Source organism: Copidosoma floridanum, unplaced genomic scaffold (genome assembly GCF_036245765.1).
Source record: "Copidosoma floridanum isolate Cflo_tuat_1 unplaced genomic scaffold, Cflo_Japanese_pri ptg000030l, whole genome shotgun sequence".
Lineage (NCBI taxonomy): Eukaryota > Metazoa > Arthropoda > Insecta > Hymenoptera > Encyrtidae > Copidosoma > Copidosoma floridanum.
In genome coordinates, this window is record NW_028321907.1 from 27,697,999 (window position 1) to 27,717,913 (window position 19,915).

The window sequence follows — 19,915 nt, forward strand, 5'->3', positions numbered from 1 at the left end:
AAATTTTGCATTCTTATTCTAAGCACTTTTTATATGATTTTAGTATAGTTTTTATTCTGAATAAATTAAAAACAATAGCAATAACTAATCTCAAAAATTTTTTAAAATACGCTAGCTTTTCCACTAGGTGGCGTGTAAGTAAAATAAAAGCTACCTATAACAGACGTAAGTGGATCTTGTTATTACATTACCAAGTAAATTATTGAATACCATAAACTTTTACCAGCATTACATCATGAATAGAAATGTGAGTCTGGCCCGGCTACCAATGACAATTTTCTGCAAAAGACAAGTGACTTATGTCGAATTCCATCCTGAATCTCGAAATTTAACAAGTTCCACGAATAAAAGGCGTTCTGAAAGCCAAAGTATCTGGGGTTTCGTGACCATTCTTGCAACCAATCAGGTGCTACAGGAGCAGATTTTTTATAACAGCAAGTCAAAGAAAATGACCCTAAGGATTTCGGGCAGCCACATTGGCTAAAAGTTTAATCAGCCTCCTCCTTCGTGGTTCGTCCCAACAGTACACAGTTTGTACATAGAGGAATATTCTCCAGGCCACTTCTTCAACCCATGGTGAGCTGTTAGTTATTCAAGAAATAATCCAAAGACGAGATATTCTTTGGCTAGTGGTATACCTCCCTTCAGCATAGTTTCCATTCGAAGAGACTCCTAAGATAAGAGCCAAGCTACTCACAGCTGCCTCTCCATCATTAAGTGTAATAATATGGAATAACTGGAAGTATCACCACTGGCTCTTCTCAGGGTCACTATAAGTTTGCACGTTCCCTAATTAACCATGAATCTCATCAGTTTCTTTGACGTTAAACTACCTTGCCAACAAATACATTTTACTACCATTTTCGGCAAGGATTCATCTGAAAGACTATATAAAGCCGGCCACTAATTAACCAAGTCAGTCATTGACTGGCAGATGTTACGAGCAAAGTTGTTCAAGGCATGGCTAGAAACCCCGGCCACTGATGAGCCTACGCTACCCTTTTGACTATAAGCATTCAAACAGGAATCACCGATCATCTCTGAGGTCTACGCTGGGCAAATCTAACAGTAAATCTATAAAGTAAAAATACGCTTGAGCAGATGGAACATTCTCCAACGGGCAAGCATCATAAACTGATCTTCTCACCTTAGATTACTACAATAATTGAGCTCTGCCAAAAAAACAAGGTGCTTTAAACCGTAACGTTACACAAGAAGACGTTGGGAAAGGGCACTACAACTAGCTCTAACGCTGCAAACGTTGTAGTTTTTCTCTCAACTAGTCTGGTACGACACCAGCAAGCCACAGAAGATCACCCCAAATGTATCCAGGCTGTCACGTTTGCTGGAAACTTCATAAAAAAAAAGTCAAGCTCACTGATCTTTTTTAAGGCCATCGGACGTCAAACTACCTGGCCAACTAATACATAAAAAGTTCATAAAGTTGACAAGAAACAGCCTTTAGGGCTCACAAAAGCTTTAACCGTGATTATAGTCATAATAGGGCGAGTTGAGAGAAAAACTTTTTTTTTAATAATGTTAAAAACTTTTATTTTAATAGAGAAATTTTAATGTATACAATTTTGGGCGTCATAAAATTGACGCAAAATGTTTATCAAGGTTAAAATAAAAGCGTCAAAATTGACAAATAAGCAATTTATAACCTCAGATATCAGTGTTTCATTGTAACCCTGACAGTAATTACTTAAATCTTTTAGATTTCTAAATAGGTAGAAGTATACGTATTTTTTATTGTGGCGGTTATAAATACAGATACTACGCTCCAGGGCTTAATCGGCCTGGTAACATAGTTGTAAGGATGGAGGAAACAATTTCTTAACTATGTATTTTCTGTCAATTTTAAATCCTTACAGTTTTTACAAATACACGTTTTCCAAAATCATGTTTCATTCATTATAACGAGAAAAAGTCCAAATCAACGGCCCTTTTGAACCAACAGGTATTTAATGGTGTAAGAAATGCACGATACTTTTTGGCATCACTTCCTACAGCTCATTGTTTGACCAAATAAACTGCATGGATTTCAAACAAAATATTTTTAATAAGGAGCTCAGTTGTTTCGAGAAATCTCAAGGATAGATGTAAGAATTTTAACCAAAAATATTTTACACGATGTGTTAATACCCTGCGGTTGTCCATTTAGTGAGTCTTGGGCAAGGCTGGGATGGGGGGGCCACTAGTGTATAAACACTTTATATAAATACTTTATATAAACACTTTATATAAACACAATTTATAAAAATAAATTTAAAGTTTTAAATGATATTCGTAAAAGTTCGTAAAGGTAGTGTATAAACACTTTATATAAATACTTTATATAAACACTTTATATAAACACAATTTATATAAATAAATTTGAAGATTTAAATGATATTCGTAAAGGTTTTCCACCTCATGAGCTAAATTTAAAAATCAAAATGTTCATAATGCTCATCAGAAATTGAAGAAGTGCTGACGGTTGATGTAATGGCATAAGATTACAAATTACAAAATTATTCAAATACAGCATTCCAGCCAAAATTATAACTGGTAAGAAAATTGGAAAAAGTTTCAATTCCAAAGATAACTTTGGATACTGGAAATACATCTTCATAACCCTTTGGTCTGTAGCAAATACGATTTCCTTCAGTGTTATTATTTTCTATGATAATTGATAATGAAGAAATAAATTTTAAGGCCAGAATTTTGACAAAGTTGGTAATAATTAAAAAAAAATTTATTTTTGCATGGTCGCTTTATCAAAATGCAAAAATAAAAATAGACGATCCAATTAAATTCATTATGATGATAAATGAAAAATAGAAAATATTGACTTGCAAGAACTTTTTTTATTTGATAAAATTACAATTGATAAAAAATTTTACTAAATGATTTTATTTTCAAGTTTTTCTAAAAATATTATCAAGATTTAAATGTGAAACAAATTGTTTCCTTTTCAAAATAAAAATTTAAACTTATAATTGAGTAGTTCTTAATGAATGTTTTGGTCTGATATGTGAGCTTCTTGGAGAAAACAAAGTAAACAAAATAATTCAGGAAACTTTACTAAAGTATTAAAAAAGCCTTTTTGTTAAAAGTAGGATTAATGGCGAGAATCAGGTTTGAGATATTTAAATAGTTTATTAATAGCATATTGCATTAGTCTGATTTTCTTTGAGATAACGGAGAAACGTAACAAATTCGCTAACGAAAGTTTGCACCTATTGTGTAGGGCATTAAAAAGTTCTTTAAAATCAAGACTTTAGAATAATAAAAGAGAATATTCTCTGATTATGTAGGGGGTTGATAGAGGCCTATTGATGGGTTTTTTAAAAGTTCAGCAAAGCAGTAGGGAGCCTGTGGACTTTTCGAAAGATTGTAATGCTTAATGATAGCCTTTGGAGTTTTTTTTAGAACTTTCGGGGGTCAGTGAGGGATCAATTGTGTTACCAAGACGTATGACGAATCCCGTAATTTGTTGACTACCTTTAGATTGAATTAACATTCAAATATCATTTTTAGAACGTGAGTCCGACGCAATTTTTCTGCGAGGAGTTCACCCAAACCTGCTCGAGGAGTATTGTGTGGTGAAAAAGCACATGTAAAAATTCACAGAGATACTTGCCCGAAAAAGTTGCAGTGGCCGAGAATCAAACCACGGTTTCCCGCGTGCCAACCGACGACCTAGCCAACGAAGCCACCGTTCGCTCCGTTATACTATGTAATAAGGCGTTAATGATTCTGAAGAAAGCCTTAGAAAAAGTGTATTAAACATTAAAAAGTTCGTGTGATAAGGATTTATCTTTGGTGGAAAAACAATAAGATTTTAGACAAATTTCACCGGTTTGAAAAAACAACTTTAAATCAGGTATTATAAAAAACAATGAAATCCTGTTATTCATGGAAACTCTTTAATGTTTCTAAATTAAAAAAAAAAAAAATATCACCAAATAAAAAATAATTTTCATTTTTATGAAATATAGAAGAAGGTAAAATTTATTCATCTATTATACCATATGAATGAAAAACGAAAGACATTTGCAGTTAAATTTTTGATAAACAAATATTTCTTTTATCAATTCAGTTATTTTAGCATTCCGTAACGCATACACTTAATTATTAAACAGTAAAGTACTAAACACTATGAAAGAAGCTGCTTTATCCTCTTACAGTATTAATTATGCAGCTGCAGCACAAGGAACATATGAGTCTGACGAAACTATAAAGTTAATTTTTTAAGTTAATGGTTTAATTGCAATCCATGGAGGCTTACGACCTCATAAGATAAAATTTAAAAAAAATTACGTAGTAATGTTGATAATAAATTGAAATATAATAGACGCATTATGTAACAAAGGTCACTTACACATAACAAAGTAACTTAAGTGTAATGTTACATCGAGGCTGCACTCGACGTACCTTTTTTTTTTTCTCCCTCCTCCTCTCCTTATCCTCCTCGTGAAGCCGCGTTTTCGTAGCAAGCTAAATGACATAACGCACACATACACCAAGTACCAAAACTAAGGCTTCGTGATACACAAATAAGGAGAAACCGAGCAAGACAAAGAAGAACTAGTCTACATTTCCCTCCCTCCTTATACGTCGACATCGCCTGATGAAATTTAATAATTTTCTATCCTTTCCCTCTTCTGTGTCTTAACCATTCGAAAATAACCCGACGCGCGAGCCAGGATGTTGATCTACACATCGGCCAGCGTTCATGCAACGCGACTTGACAACAGCATGCTATACTCCTACCACCTTCTTTCTCTAACACTCACATATTCAGAGACGCCAAGCCGAAAAATAACGCAAACTAAAATACGACCTAATCCCGATAAGCAAGCACTGGGACCAGTATCGTTACTATACTATATTCTTTAGCAAGTAAGCGTCACCCCAAAACCAAAACAACATATGTAAAGGAAGACGGAAAGCATATAGGAAATCTTTCCCTCTCAACCAAACAACTAGCTTTCATTTAAAACTCAAGCAACGCTAAGTTGTGTGCCGGTTGGTGCAAATGCCGATGGCCAAACAACTAGCCTCTATTTAAAAATCAAGCAACGCTAAGTTGTGTGCCAGTTGGTGCAAATGCCGATGGCCAAACAACTAGCCTCCATTTAAAAAAATCAAGCAACGCTAAGTTACGTGCCGTGGCATTGACCTCGTAGAAGCGCCTTGCTCAGTGGACGCAAAGAAGTCCAGTGGCCGTACATTTGTCACTTTACGTCTTACTAAGTGGACGTTAACGTCAAACTTTACAGTTGTGGATGACAAAAATATTTATTATAGTATTATATGTAGACCACAAAGCTCTTTTCTTATGGCTGAATGGCCTGACTTAATACCTTTTTTGTTGTCTACTAAAGTACTGACTCCAAGTACTTTTTTGAATGTCTACACACGCTCATTGTGCCAACAACGCAATACGTGTCGTAAATCCTCCAAACGTAATAAATTGATTTGTATCAAGAGTCGTAAATATAATATTTTACGTGACGAAATTAACAACATGACATAAATAACATGCTCATCCCTGCTTGGCCTAACGGCCTTGGGTGAATTTTTTTTGGTTTTATATTTGTGTCTGCACTTGCGTAGAGCAGACTTATGTTTACACACACTGGAAAAAATGTGTAGAGTAGGAATTATTTTCAGTGCCTTGAGTCTCTAAGGTCCTGTGTAGATCGTTACAATACAACGTGCAATTGCAGCTTACTGAACGATAAGACTACATTTCGTCAAGGCTGAGCCTGAAGAAATTTGCAACATGAATTTAAGCATTTTGAGATACACAGGTCTTGTTTTCGTTGTTCAAAAGACTTTTTGACCTATATTTGTCAGTAAAGCTGTGAAATAGAGATAAAGAGACTTTACTGAACTAACTAAATTACATCAGGTATACCGAAAAAAATACTTATTTATCGATATTTGAAAATTCGTGTATGAAAATTTGAAGTGGATAGTAGCGAGGTCGCCGAGGCTTCGTCTACTTTCTCAAATTTACCTCATCGCGCTCTCCCACGTGACTTAATTTAGACTAGTAGTTAAAAACTTAACTATTTTTTTAATCTCATTTTTTGTTTTTTATCTTTTATTTTATTTAAAAATTTTTTTAGTCTCTTAAATATTTTAATTGTGATAATTATAATTTTTTAATCATTTTTCGTACATGACTGTTCAAAATCGAACTCAGTAAGTTAGTGGACTGTATATATTTTTTGTATCGCACGCCGGATTTGGGGGAGTGTGATAAAGGATGTAATTAAAGGACACTGTAATAGTGCACAACACACTTTTAAACACTTTAGCCGTTTATTATAAAAATAATCTCTCTATTTAATTCTAATCAAACAAGTCATAATACTTGCTTACATGCAAGATAAAAAAAAAGGCAGACTAATATTTTGAGTCAAACTGAGTAATTACGTGTCAATCTACATTGTGAATCGTTTTCGTTATAATAATCTTACATAAAACGATACACGTGAAAATTATAACACGAGCGCAAAGCGACTTACCGAAAAGGGCGTTTGAGGCTGACTAACGATAACCACAACAGCAGCAAGCTGCTGGACAAAGGTAAGTATAAACAGAGTCTATTGGTGTATTAGTAGACGCGCGCACGCTTATGATTGGCCCTTATAGGTAAGAGAATATCCTAAAGCGCGAGATTTCAAATCTCATAAACTAAATCTTCTATTTACATCAGTACAATGTTACTGATGTTGCACATACTTTAAAGTAGTGACTATTCTTTAAAGTTGCAAGAAAGTTGACAACATTTAATTGATTTCATTACGTTTTAAGTTTGTTATTTTGTTAAATAATTTTAAATCAGATACACTAAAAATATTTAACATGGTTTATACAGTATTAGGAATCATTGAGCTCCACTATAAAAGTTACCTTACTGTGTATTGCGTATAACGAATAGAAACGTACCATATTAAATCCACTCAACCTTTTACTTTACGTAGTCCCAAGGTTGATACACAGAAGTGTAACGAATGTATATCAATAACAAAGTTTTTTGTTTTAATATAATGACATTCAGTCGGTAACAATCAGTAATACTGATGTTTTACGTAGTCCCAAGGTTGATGGACAGGCGGATGGAATAACATACAATTAAGTATTATGTGTTTAAAGCAGTGGAACGCTTTCCACGTACAATAGCAAATAATTTGAAAAATAAAGTAAAACATAATAAACAAATTACTGATAATTTTATATATATTTTTGCAAGGTTTGTAACTTTTAGATATGAGATTTAATAATCATAATAGTAAATTAAAGAAAATAAATTGATCTAAATAAGACTAATTATTATTGTGTCCTGACTCAAGCTTAGATACGGTACGCAATAATATTAGTTTGTGTATTGGCCTTACAAAACTAGATAAAACGGTTCTAATCTTGGCGACTCTGACGAGAGACTTGGCATCCTTATAGACTTCAACAACCATGCCTAAAGGCCATTTACCAGGTGGAGAAGACTCGTTTTTTTTGAGCACGAGATCACCAGGCTTAACTGAGCGTTGAGGATTCAACCACTTGCAACGACTTTGTAAAGTAGAAAGGTATTTAAGTGACCACCTTTTTCAGAAGGCTTGGAGAGATTGTGTCACTAGCTTCCAGCGTTTAAGTGGCGATACCTTTTCAGTAGAAATATCGGGCTCTGGCACAAGAAATGAAGACCTCATGATCAAAAAATGAGCAGGGGTAAGAAGATCAAGCTCAGAGTAATCATCATTAAGGCGAGCCAAGGGCCGAGAGTTGAGGCATGCCTCTATTCTACACAATAAAGTAGAAAATTCAACTACTGTCAAAATCTGATCGACGACTACACGCTTCAAATGATGTTTAGCGGATCTGACTGCTGATTCCCATAAACCCCCAAAATGTGGAGCAGAAGCAGGAATAAAGTGATACTGTATACCTGATTCACCTAATTCATAGGCAAAATTAGGGTCACGACTACGTTCTACCAACATTCTTTTCAACTCAGTATCAGCACCGATGAAATTCGTGCCATGATCACTGAATAAATCAGTGCAGTGGCCACGTCTAGAAATAAATCTGTGAAAGGCAGCTATAAAGGCCTCCTTTGTATAGTCCTCCACAACTTCAAGATGTACTGCACGAGTTGACATGCAGATGAAAGCTGCAATGTAACCCTTGAAAGTTCCTTTACCCTTGTGGTTTGACAAGCGTATTGGAAAGGGGCCAGCATAATCGATCCCTGATTTTTGAAAAGGAGGACTCTGAGTAACATGAGAACAAGGCAATTCTTCCATTAACTGAGTTTGTGGTTTAGACTTGTATCTTTTACAAGTGATGCAACGAGTAAGCTCAGCTCTTACAGTCCGTCTACCACTTACAATCCAGTACGTTTGACGGAGTGTAATAATCGTCAACTGCACTCCACCATGTAAAGTTAATCGGTGATAATAGTCAATAAGCATAAATGTAAACTGATCTCTATCTGTTAGTATCAAGGGATGTTTGGCATCATCATCAAGTAGGGCTCTACTCAATCTACCTCCAACTCTTATCAATCCGCGGTTTATAAACGACGTAAGATTAAGCAAACGGCTAGATCGAAGTAGTGGTAAGCTTTCTTCTAAACTACGATCTTGATTTTGAGTTAGTACCTTGAACTCAGCGGAAAAGTGACATTGTTGATGCTGATAAACTAGACACAGTTTAGCACAATCAATTTCTGATGTTGAAAGGTGAATCGAGTCAACTTCAATAAAAGAATGCAAGTCTATAAACTGCAAACTAGCCTGTAAAAGGGGGCTTAAGATCTCCAGCTATAGGTAAAAATGAATTATTTTGTTTAACTTGATGTAAACAACGGTATGTAAAACGAAGGCAATATGCTGTTACTCTTAGCAACCGTTCCCACTTGGAACAACGAGTTATTAGAGTCATATAAAAGGACTCAGAACTATTTACAAAACTATTTACAGAAGGCATTGAACTATTTACATTTATAGAGGTTGGGGCAATCATTTCTACTCCAAACTCTGGATAATTAGGGTGCAATTTATGAAGAATCTTAGGGCCCTGAAACCATAATATTTGATTCAGCGATTGGCCCGGAAGAGCACCTCTAGAAGCTACATCAGCTGGATTTTGCTTTGACGAGATATAATGCCACTTAGCATATGGAGTCAATTCATGAATCTTTGAACACCTATGAAAACTGGCCATTTGGAAGGAAGTCCATTGAGCCAATATAGTACATTCTTAGAATCGGACCACATGTGAACTGGTATTTCTTTCAATGAATTAACATCAACGAAATGACTAACTACTGTAAATAACAATTCTGCAGCACATAGCTCTAGTCTTGGAATACTTAGCGCTTTAATCGGAGCTACTTTCGTTTTGGCTAATTAAAGATGTACAAAAATCTCACCCTCGCGTACAACGCGTAAATAAACAGCCGCTGCATAGGCGTTTTTAGAAGCATCAGCAAAACCATGAAGTTCGAGAGATTCACAGTCTAGCGAAAAATGATTCCATTGAGGTATTCGAACTTCGTTCAACAAAGGTGTTTCATTTAACCAATGAGTCCAGGTTTTAACCAAATCAGGTGACAGAGAATCATTCCAAGACACTTGCAACAACCAAAGAGATTGAAATAGTATTTTAGCAAAAATTATCGTTGGAGCCAACCATCCTAAAGGGTCAAAAAATTTTGACAACTGAGCTAATAAGGTACGTTTGGTCCAGCGAACGGGTGTGTCAACGTTTACTGTAACGCAAAATCGAAACTCGTCACTACTAGGATTTCAATACAAGCCTAAAACAGAAACAATTGGTTCATCATCACTTAGGATCTTTGGCTTACTAGATAAGTGGCTTACTGGTTATTCAGCTATCAACTCAGATGAATTGGCTGACTATTTTCTCAGTGGAAATTGACCTAATTCACACAATTCAATTAGTTGCTGACATTTCATCTTAGCATCTTCTAACGTATGGCTACCAGACAAACAATCATCCACATAGAAGTCTTTACAAAGAACTTGAGCAGCTATAGGATGAGATTCAGTGTAATCCTTGGCAAGTTGTCTTAAAACACATGTGGCCAAGTAAGGTGAACTTGTCAAACCATATGTAACAGTGTTTAAGACGTAAGATCGAATAGGTACAGATGCATTAGGTCTCAATAAAATGGCCTGAAACTCATGATCTTCAGGAGCTACCAAAACTTGTGGGAACATTTTCTCAATGTCAGTAGTAAAGACGAATTGGTAAAATCTCCATCTGATAATAATATCAAATAAGCTAAGCAACAAATTCTCTCCAGAGTTTAAAATGGAATTGAGCGAGGAACTAGAATTACAAGAAGCTGATCCATTAAAAACTACTCGCAACTTGTTGTTTTTAAAAACTCCATTATGAGGTAGATAACAAGCTGCTAATTTGTCAACCGGTAATTCCTTCATATGGCCCAAAGATATAAAATCACACATGAATGCTGAATAAGCATCATGTAGAGACTTATCTCTCACAAACCTCCGTTCTAAATGGTGAAAAACTGCCAACGCTGATTGGTACGATTGTCTTTGTAGTTCAGGAAGAGTTTTAGGATTAACTTTGAAAGGAAGCCGTACAACATACCTGCCGGTAGAATCTTGAGAATGTGAATTGATGAAAATCTCATCACAGGCTATCTCGTCTTTACTCAAAATTTATCAAGGCTTGAGAGGTTCCTCAATAATCCAAAACCGCTGAACTAACTCATTAAGCGGAGTTTTCTCAACATTAACCATAACTAATGATTTTTGTGACAAGTTGGATCCTGAACCAAAGGGCATCTGACCAGATAACAACCAACCAATTTGCGAAACAGAGGCAATTGGGTAATCAAGGGCTAATTTGCAAACTTCCTAACCGATAATAATTGCATGGACAGATGCATCTAACAAAATATCAATTTTATCTAAACTGTAAAATTCTGGATCTGCTAGAATTACATCCTTCCCATAATCTAAATTTGCCAAACGACTACCTAGGGGTGGTTCGTAGGAAGGAATTTTTGGCACGACTAACGCATCAACAAAGTGTTCAAAACCAGACTCAAAATGAGGCCTAAATTTGAAAGCAACAGATTTACTAGCGTCCATGGAAATCAGTCCACCCACTCCTGACAGATTCGTACTTACTGATCTCGGTTTCAAATGCAGCATATCACAGAGAGATTTAGTAATAAGACAACTCTGTGAGCACTGATCAATAAGAGCTCGTACCAATATGCGAGATCCATCAGTGGCATACACGAAAACACGAGCAGTAGCTAAAAGCAAAGATGCTTGGGTGAGACGATTTTATTACTACTACATGACTGTACATTCACACTAGACTCTGAAGAAATCTGAGCTTGGTTTTGTACAGTAAAGTAGTTCGTCAAGTTATTTACAGATTTCGTTTGCTTATTTTTAGCAGAGACAGATGTAGAGCTGGACTTATCCCCTCTGTGCATAATGGTGTGATGCTTTTGGTTGCAGTGTGAACACTTACTATTACCAGAGCACTCTTGATTAAGGTGAGGACCAAAACAATTAACACAGAGACGATGGGACTTCAGAAATTTCCATTTATTGCTCCACTCCTGTGATTTAAATGAATCACAAGAGACAAGATGATGTTTTTAATTACAAAATAGGCAAACAATGGAATCTGAAACAACTGTCTGATGTGCAGTAACACCAGATATAGGTTTCCTACTAGAAGATCCCATATTTTTAAACGGAGTAGTTGCGCGAATATTTAAAATCTTATTTATAGGTTTACAAGGAAACGATTCCATTGTAATGATTTGTGCCGAAATGAAGTCTCGTAGTTGACCTAAAGTAGGAGGATTACTGCTACTACCTAACATTTTTTGCCAATCCTTGTTCGTTTGAAAATCAAATCTACTAACTACAAGAGCGATAAATATGTCAGCATCTCCTACTGCTCTCTCTAAAGATATCAAGGAATCAACAAAACTTATCATCTCCTTAGATATGCGCTTCATTTCAGAGCAAGAACTGCCTCTCATAGCTTGACAACTGAGAATAGTAGTTGTATACGTATTAATGAGACGACGTTTATTGTCATAATACCGGTTTATGGTATCCCAGGCCTGTATATAACTCTCTTCAGACAAGGGTATATTTTTAATGAGGTCTAAAGCTTTACCCTTCAGATGCGCCCTAAGATGTTGATATTTAATAATAGCTGGTAATTCTTGCTTCCTATGGACTATGGCCCTATAAACATCGCGAAAATTCTCCCAGTTAGCAAAATCACCATCAAAGGATGGCAAGTTTATTGGAGGTAAGGAAGAGAAACTCTGAAACGAACTACCATTTGCATTAGTAGGAGGTAATGTGCTTGTATGATTCGAATGATCATTAAGCGAATTAAAAAAATCGTTAAAATCACCCTGAACTGAATAAAAAGTATCCTCTCCCACTTCAAAGCACTCATTTTTAAAATAATCATGAGTTGTGGGTAAAGGTTTTATATTCATAATGTTATCATGAGTGGATTTAAACTGTTCAAAAGTATCTCTGAGTTGTTAAAGCCTAGAGTCAGCCTGACCCTTGGTCATTTTCACCTGGTCAAGTTTCTTAAAGTTTGTAAAGGAACCTTTAATTTTGTTAAACAGTTTAACTTGTACCTCATAAAGGTTATCCATTTTGATAAGGTAAATTTCAATTCAATTAATAAAAATTCAATAAATAAATACAAACCGCGCACCGTAGCCAAATTTGAGTCAGACACAAGCTAACTAATTCAACAATAACGCTAAACGACGGTAGTGTCCTTAATTTTTACAAGTGTTTACATAAAATTAAGTTCGCAAAAATATATTCGAGTCAATCGGTAAACAAAAAAAAACGAAAAACTATAAGGAACTGATGTTACAAACCAAAAATATACAATTTTACAAACCGTGTAAACAGGACCAAGTATTCGTAGTTATGTTGAGTTCGAAAGACTTGCAGGACTTGACAGCAGCGGTGCCGACTCAATAGCCTGCCGAAACAGGCAGCAGCACACGCTGACGACGAAAGGACCCGTGGAGCCAGCAGCAGCAGCGGTGTTGTCTCAATAGCCTGCAGAGGTAGGCAGCAGCACACGCTGACGACGAAAGGATCCGTAAAGCCAGCAGCAGCAGCGGTGTTGGCACAATAGCCTGCAGAGGCAGGCAGCAGCACACGCTGATGACGACCGAAGCACGAGCAGTAGCAGCGGTGTTGTCACAATAGCCTGCAGAGACAGGCAGCAGCACACGCTGAAGATGAAAGGACCCGTGGTGCCAGCAGCAGCAGCGGTGTTGTCACAATAGCCTGCAGAGGCAGGCAGCAGCACACGCTGATGACGACCAAAGCACGAGCAGCAGTGAGTCCCCTATATAAACAATGGACTCGCTCGCACCCGACGACAAACGAACAAAGAAAAGAGAGAAAGAAATATGGCTATATGTGTGTGTGTGTGCGTACGGACTACGCGCCGGCACGTTGACCGCATCAGCCTCGTTGCCCGAGAACGTGAAAAGAAGCCAAGATGGCCGATAAAACGACCACGTGTCTTACATAAAAGGAAAATGTACTCCACCTATATTTCACCTCCCTACATCCGGCTCGAAGGACCATGTTCGAAATCGAGCTCAGTAAGTTAGTGGACTGTATATATTTTTTGTATCGCACGCCGGATATGGGGGAGCGTGATAAAGGATGTAATTAAAGGACACTGTAATAATGCACAACACACTTTTAAACACTTTAGCCGTTTATTATAAAAATAATCTCTCTATTTAATTCTACTCAAACAAGTCATAATACTTGCTTACATACAAAATAAAAAAAAAAGGCAGACTAATATTTTGAGTCAAACTGAGTAATTACGTGTCAATCTACATTGTGAATCGTTTTCGTTATAATAATCTTACATAAAACGATACACGTGAAAATTATAACACGAGCGCAAAGCGACTTACCGAAAAGGGCATTTGAGGCTGACTAACGATAACCGCAGCAGCAGCAAGCTGCTGGACAAAGGTAAGTATAAACAGAGTCTATTGGTGTATTAATAGACGCGCGCACGCTTATGATTGGCCCTTATAGGTAAGAGAATATCCTAAAGCGCGAGATTTCAAATCTCATAAACTAAATCTTCTATTTACATCAGTACAATGTTACTAATGTTGCACATACTTTAAAGTAGTGACTATTCTTTAAAGTTGCAAGAAAGTTGACAACATTTAATTGATTTCATTACGTTTTAAGTTTGTTATTTTGTTAAATAATTTTAAATCAGTAACACTAAAAATATTTAACATGGTTTATACAGTATTAGGAATCATTGAGCTCCACTATAAAAGTTACCTTACTGTGTATTGCATATAACGAATAGAAACGTACCATATTAAATCCACTCAACCTTTTACTTTACGTAAAGGTGAGTATTTTTATGAATTTGTAATTTTTTTAGATCTTTTGTACACTCAGTGGAACTCTGAGCTGACAGATCAGAGTTCCACTAAGTGTACATTACAAACTTTTATTACAACAAAGGATGTGGTAAATACGCACGAAAAAATTTGCTAAGGTACAAGTTTTTATAAGAAACAATATTGAAAACAGTATTGGAAGAGCACAACAGTAGCACGAAATGGCTAAACTTTGATATCTAAGTTTTGAAAAAAATTGTAAAAATTATTTCGTTTCATCCAAAAATATATCTGCTACAATTTGGTAGATCTAGTGCTTATATTAACAAAGTTATAAGTATTTTAAAAGATTATCACACAATCTTATTTAATATCATGCATTCAACTTATTCAAATTTATTGTGGATAGGATCTATAACAAAAAATCATAATAATAACGATATAGCGTACAATAAAAACCTTAGAAATTCTTGGCATTTCTAAAAGTATTAATTAAATGTCTCCAATAATTTACTGCTATTTTAAATATTTTACTGTACTTGTAAGTATATACAGTCAGCCAGATGTATGCAAGAGATGAGATTTTTGATACATATGTATCAAAGTATTAAGCTTAAACATAGATGGAATACTGTTGAAACTACTCCCAGCCCATTCATGTCTTTTGACGATCACAAATAATTTTTTAAGATTGAATTTAAAAAATTTGATCGTTACATTTATTTTAATGACCATGTGATGCAACTTTTCTTCATCACTTTGGAGTTTATAGCAATAAGTTGGGGTTAGATTAATCCTTCAAAGCATCTTTTTTTTGCTAATGCTTATTTTTTTCATTATTAGTATTATAAAATTAATAGTTAATGAAAATGTTAAGTAACCAGTAACGTAAAAACTTCTGATAATGTACTGAATCCCTTAAAATATAAAATTTAAACTATGGTTAGAAATAGGTAGCTCAAAAAGTAAAGAATAAAATCTATCAAAATCTACAGCGCTCGTGAATGCGTAACTCTATGGTAGCTTAAGTCGTAGAGCAATTTAATCAAAAGGATGTTGTGAATCCGATCCACACCCAGAAAATTTTTTTCATTTTTTTAAATAGTTTAAAACTTGGCTCATAAACTTACCACTTCAGTGAATTCCAATCTACATACATTTTCATTCTAAAGAAAAAAGCCTTTATGTCAAATAATCCATCAAAAAAAAAAAGCAAGAAATTTACGAATTCCAATCTTTACTAAACTCAACTTTTTTTTCTACAGATTCAGTCATAATCAAAAAGGGTAACGGCGCTGTAGACTCGAACAGCGTAGATCTCGAAGATGACGAGGACTCAGCGCAGGATCTGGAGGGCTCAGCAGATATTTCATTGGAATTTTAAAAATAGAGCTTCTACCATGCAACCAGGAGAACAAAATCCAGCTGTAAAAACTACAGAAAGAGAGTAATATATGCAGAATGAGAGATTTAACAAAACACATGAGTTCGAGCAAATGGTAAATACTTACTTAGAAGTGCATCCATGCAAAAAAAACTCAAAGAAAATGCTGGTACGAGAAGATACCATGGCATGCACCGTGTGTTTATTACAATACTATTGATTCAGAGGCTCAAATAGTAAACAAAATAAGCATGTCACTTTAAACTTAAAGTACCATGTACTAAGTAATCCTACTTTAAAATGAGGGTTGTTTCAGAAGAGAACCCATCTAAAAAAGCATTACCACCGTTAACTACACTTAAATCTAAATTTCTTTAGTTAATGCATTAATTATTAAAAAAAAAACTATGCTACAAAATTCACTGCAAAGCAAGTCAGCTATTAGTTTCCAGTTAAACAACAGGAATTTGATGTATGAAACTCAAATAAGTTAATGAAGCATCGATGTTGCCATTTTTTACCCAAGTTGTTTTCGAAAACGGTGTAGTTGCGTTTTATGATTGAGTGTAACCACTTAAAAGTAGTAAACAGCCTTAACTGACAAAAAAGACAAGAATTTTTTCTATTTTATAAAGGTTTATTTTGACAGGTGTATAAATACCAGCATATCTGATATCACATGAGTTATATAGAATGGAAAAGTAAGCGAGACTTAACAGCTGATTTCTTATTTTTTCAATAAACTATATAGCACTAATTAAACCGATATTGCTACTGACTGGCTCCAGTACAAATGCCCTTTAATACTATTTTAAGGATCTAATAAATATATACATACATTTTTATTTTTTTAGTTAGTGAGAGAAAGAGACAATAAAAGTTTAATGACGTCACTAAGACGGTTCCGCGCTGAAATTTCGGGACAACAAGCTCACGCAGTTTTGCATTTTCAGGGGTAATGGGATGAGAAAGGAGAACTTAGGTCTGGAATTCGGAAAATCGTTGCTGACTTTTAGTTTTTATGCTACCAACAAGAGGTTGAACCCTTTAAAGAAAAGCCAAGCAGCAGTCTACGTGACTGTACAGATCCTGGTATAATTTCTTTGGGTGACTTAATTAATCCCCCCCTCCCAAAGGTAACTTGGATCTTACGAGGCTCACACATGGGGTTTCATCTGACATGTGTTGGAAAATATCACAAAATATTTTTTTTTATGAATCTCGCAAATTGTACAGTGAAGTGGTTTCCTGGTCACAGCGGATGTCTCTCTCTCTCTCTCTCTCTCTTGCTCTACAGTGGTATTCAGTGAATACGACCATATTATTTAATTAATGGTTCAAATCCAACTAATGTGTTGCATATCTTTTCTCTTTGGTATCTATTTAATTCAATGCCAAGTAATTTTCTTTATTTTTATTTTCGTTTTTGTTATCCATTTTGGTGATAGATCAATCACAGAAAAATTAACTGGGCAACGAGTAAATGTAAAAATTTTTTGTTACTCGAAGAACATTTTTTGGCGATAATTGATAAGTTGTTAAAAGCAAGGTTCGTTGTGGAACATTTGAGATACCCAGCTCACGAGATCTTATGTACTCCAGAGTAGCTAGGCGTGTTTTCACGTAATGTTGTTTTTTTATTTTCTTTTGCGCATGACGATGTTTAAGTACTGTTGTCAATATAACGAATTGAGAATGAGCTAAGCGAGTAACACATGATTATCGGTTTGATTATTTCAAAAATAAGCAAAATTTATTTATTCATATTAAAATACATATACTTAGCCGTATACTGTTAAGTACTGAGTTTAGAATCAATCCATTTCTTTTTATATTATATTAGTATATGTATGTATATTAACTGATTAATTAAATGCCAAAACATTAAATAAACTATTTTGACACCATTTTTTTACCATCTCCAAGTATTCCCATATCCATTCATTTTATGTAATAATTACATTTAATTTAAAGATTCCTCAAACCGTTAAATTCGTTGTTTCTACTCCATATCAAACAAAATCCTGAGAAATTTCAGCTTAAAGTTGAACCATTCAATACGAGCTCAAATCGAAGAGCATTAAAAGTTTCGCTGTACAAGCATTTTCTAACTTAAAATCAAAAATCTGAACAGACATTTTATGATGTACTTGTAAAAAAAATTCCGTTTTTTAAATTCTGTTTTGGAAAATGCTGGTAATCAGTCATTTTTAAAAGTTATTTACCAAGAAAGATGTGAAAACCAGTTTCATGGTTATGTGACAGACGGTAGCCTAATACCGACACTACTCTACATATATATATACATATACAAGAGTTAAATTCTTCTACTTCACTAGCTACGAGTAGAGCAGTATACAAGCGAGCTACCTTAAATTTTTGATCCAATTAATCATTTACAAGATTTCTAGTTGAAATACATTCTTTTATAAATACTGTATCGATGAAGCCTTCGAAGTATTGATCATTTTAGAGTTTCACTTTCATTAATGTTGAAACAGCAGATACCTATTAAGTAGTGAGCTAGCTAATGATACATATGTTTAGAGAGACATATAATTCCGTGTATTGTAAGCATCTATAACTTATGTAAGGCTTAACGCAACCTTACATATTTTCTTTTGGTGTAAAGATCCATTCTACTAGCCTTAAAAAGTACGCGAATATTCGAAAATATATAATGGCTGGAAAGTCGTAATGTCAAAGTACGAATCTACATAGATTTTAGAGAGCGGCGGAATCTTGTGACAAGCGTTATAATGATAATTCCTCTGATATTCTGTAATACCCACAAACGATACTTATTCGCTATTTATAATTTTTAATCTCGGTTTTCAAGTGTCCGTCTTTCTAGGAGTCAATATTCTCCGTGTCAATGTTCTACTTGGTACAACATTTCTTCTTCTTCTAATCAGAGGGGTAATATTTGGCTTTAACACTATACAAATAGAATTTTGCGTTATACTATTGACTATGAACACATCTCAGGTGGCTCCGCCAATGCCATAGTTTAATACTAAATTTTCTAGCATGAATGCAGTAGATGTTGTGGGAATAGTCTCATTTTAATTAACCTTAATTCTACTTTCATGTAGCGTTTTATATAACTGGTTTATATTAAAAGATATTAGAATAAATTGTCAAAAAAAAGTTATTCAAGAGAAAACATATCAGTGGAAAAACAAGAAAAGAAGGGTCATGAAACTCTTCAGATGAGCATTGTTTATCAGCTGTACCTGTATATGTAACACATCTGATGAGCTGACTAACCTTGCCTGGCTAGCATGGAATTAATTTTAAGTATGTAATAAAGAGAGTGTTATAATCACACAAAAATAATTTAAATTTGATAAATTATACTAATATCGTCTAAGAAGTACTGATTCCACAAGTTACCACAAAAAAAAATTGTATTTTATTAAAATAGAACCTTTGCCGTAATATGTTATGCTTTTATGCTAGAAAGTCTTGATGCTGAACTCCAGCAGCACCACCTGAAATGTGCTTATAGTTATTACTTAAGTTCCATGCATGCATTAAGACTTACTATTCAATAAAGTATGTTTTTATGAATAAGTATACTCTCGAAATTTGAACAATGGTTAATTTAAATTAGATTAAAATAGATAATAGATTAGTAGACAATAGATTAAAAGTTATAAATATTATAAGTTGGCAAAAATGCTTCATTATCAGACTGTGAGAACTCATGACTTTTTCCAGAAACATTTTATAAAAAAATTGCAAGGCTACCCTCATTTCTAAAAGAGGATCAAATATCTGAGGATAGTTATTCTGGATCTTATATATGTTGTGGTATTTTTTTAAGCATTTTGAGCAAAATGTGTCAGTCTAAAACATTCTGAACTAGTTAAATAGATTTATATGCAAACATATGTTTTAAAAAACGTTGGTTTATCTAGGGACCAAAAAGTGAACAATTTCGTGATATTTTGGAGAAGGACTTAATGTAGTAACAACATAGTAAGTTATTTTTTTAATATCGAAATAAAATAATTTTATAGATTAAATTTCAGACCATTACATACATACGCAACAGAAGT

At 34.6% G+C, this 19,915-nt stretch overlaps 1 protein-coding gene across 1 annotated transcript in view; it reads left to right on the plus strand.

Annotated features, from left to right (window-relative positions):
• The window catches only part of Cow (Proteoglycan Cow), a 912,191-nt gene extending 894,922 nt beyond the window's left edge, over positions 1-17,269 (plus strand). The window contains exon 10 of the mRNA XM_089596981.1: positions 15,733-17,269. Coding sequence (XP_089453107.1) covers positions 15,733-15,851 — 119 coding nt within the window. The 3' untranslated portion in view covers positions 15,852-17,269. The remainder of the gene's footprint in view (positions 1-15,732) is intronic.
• Positions 17,270-19,915: the final 2,646 nt, after the last annotated feature.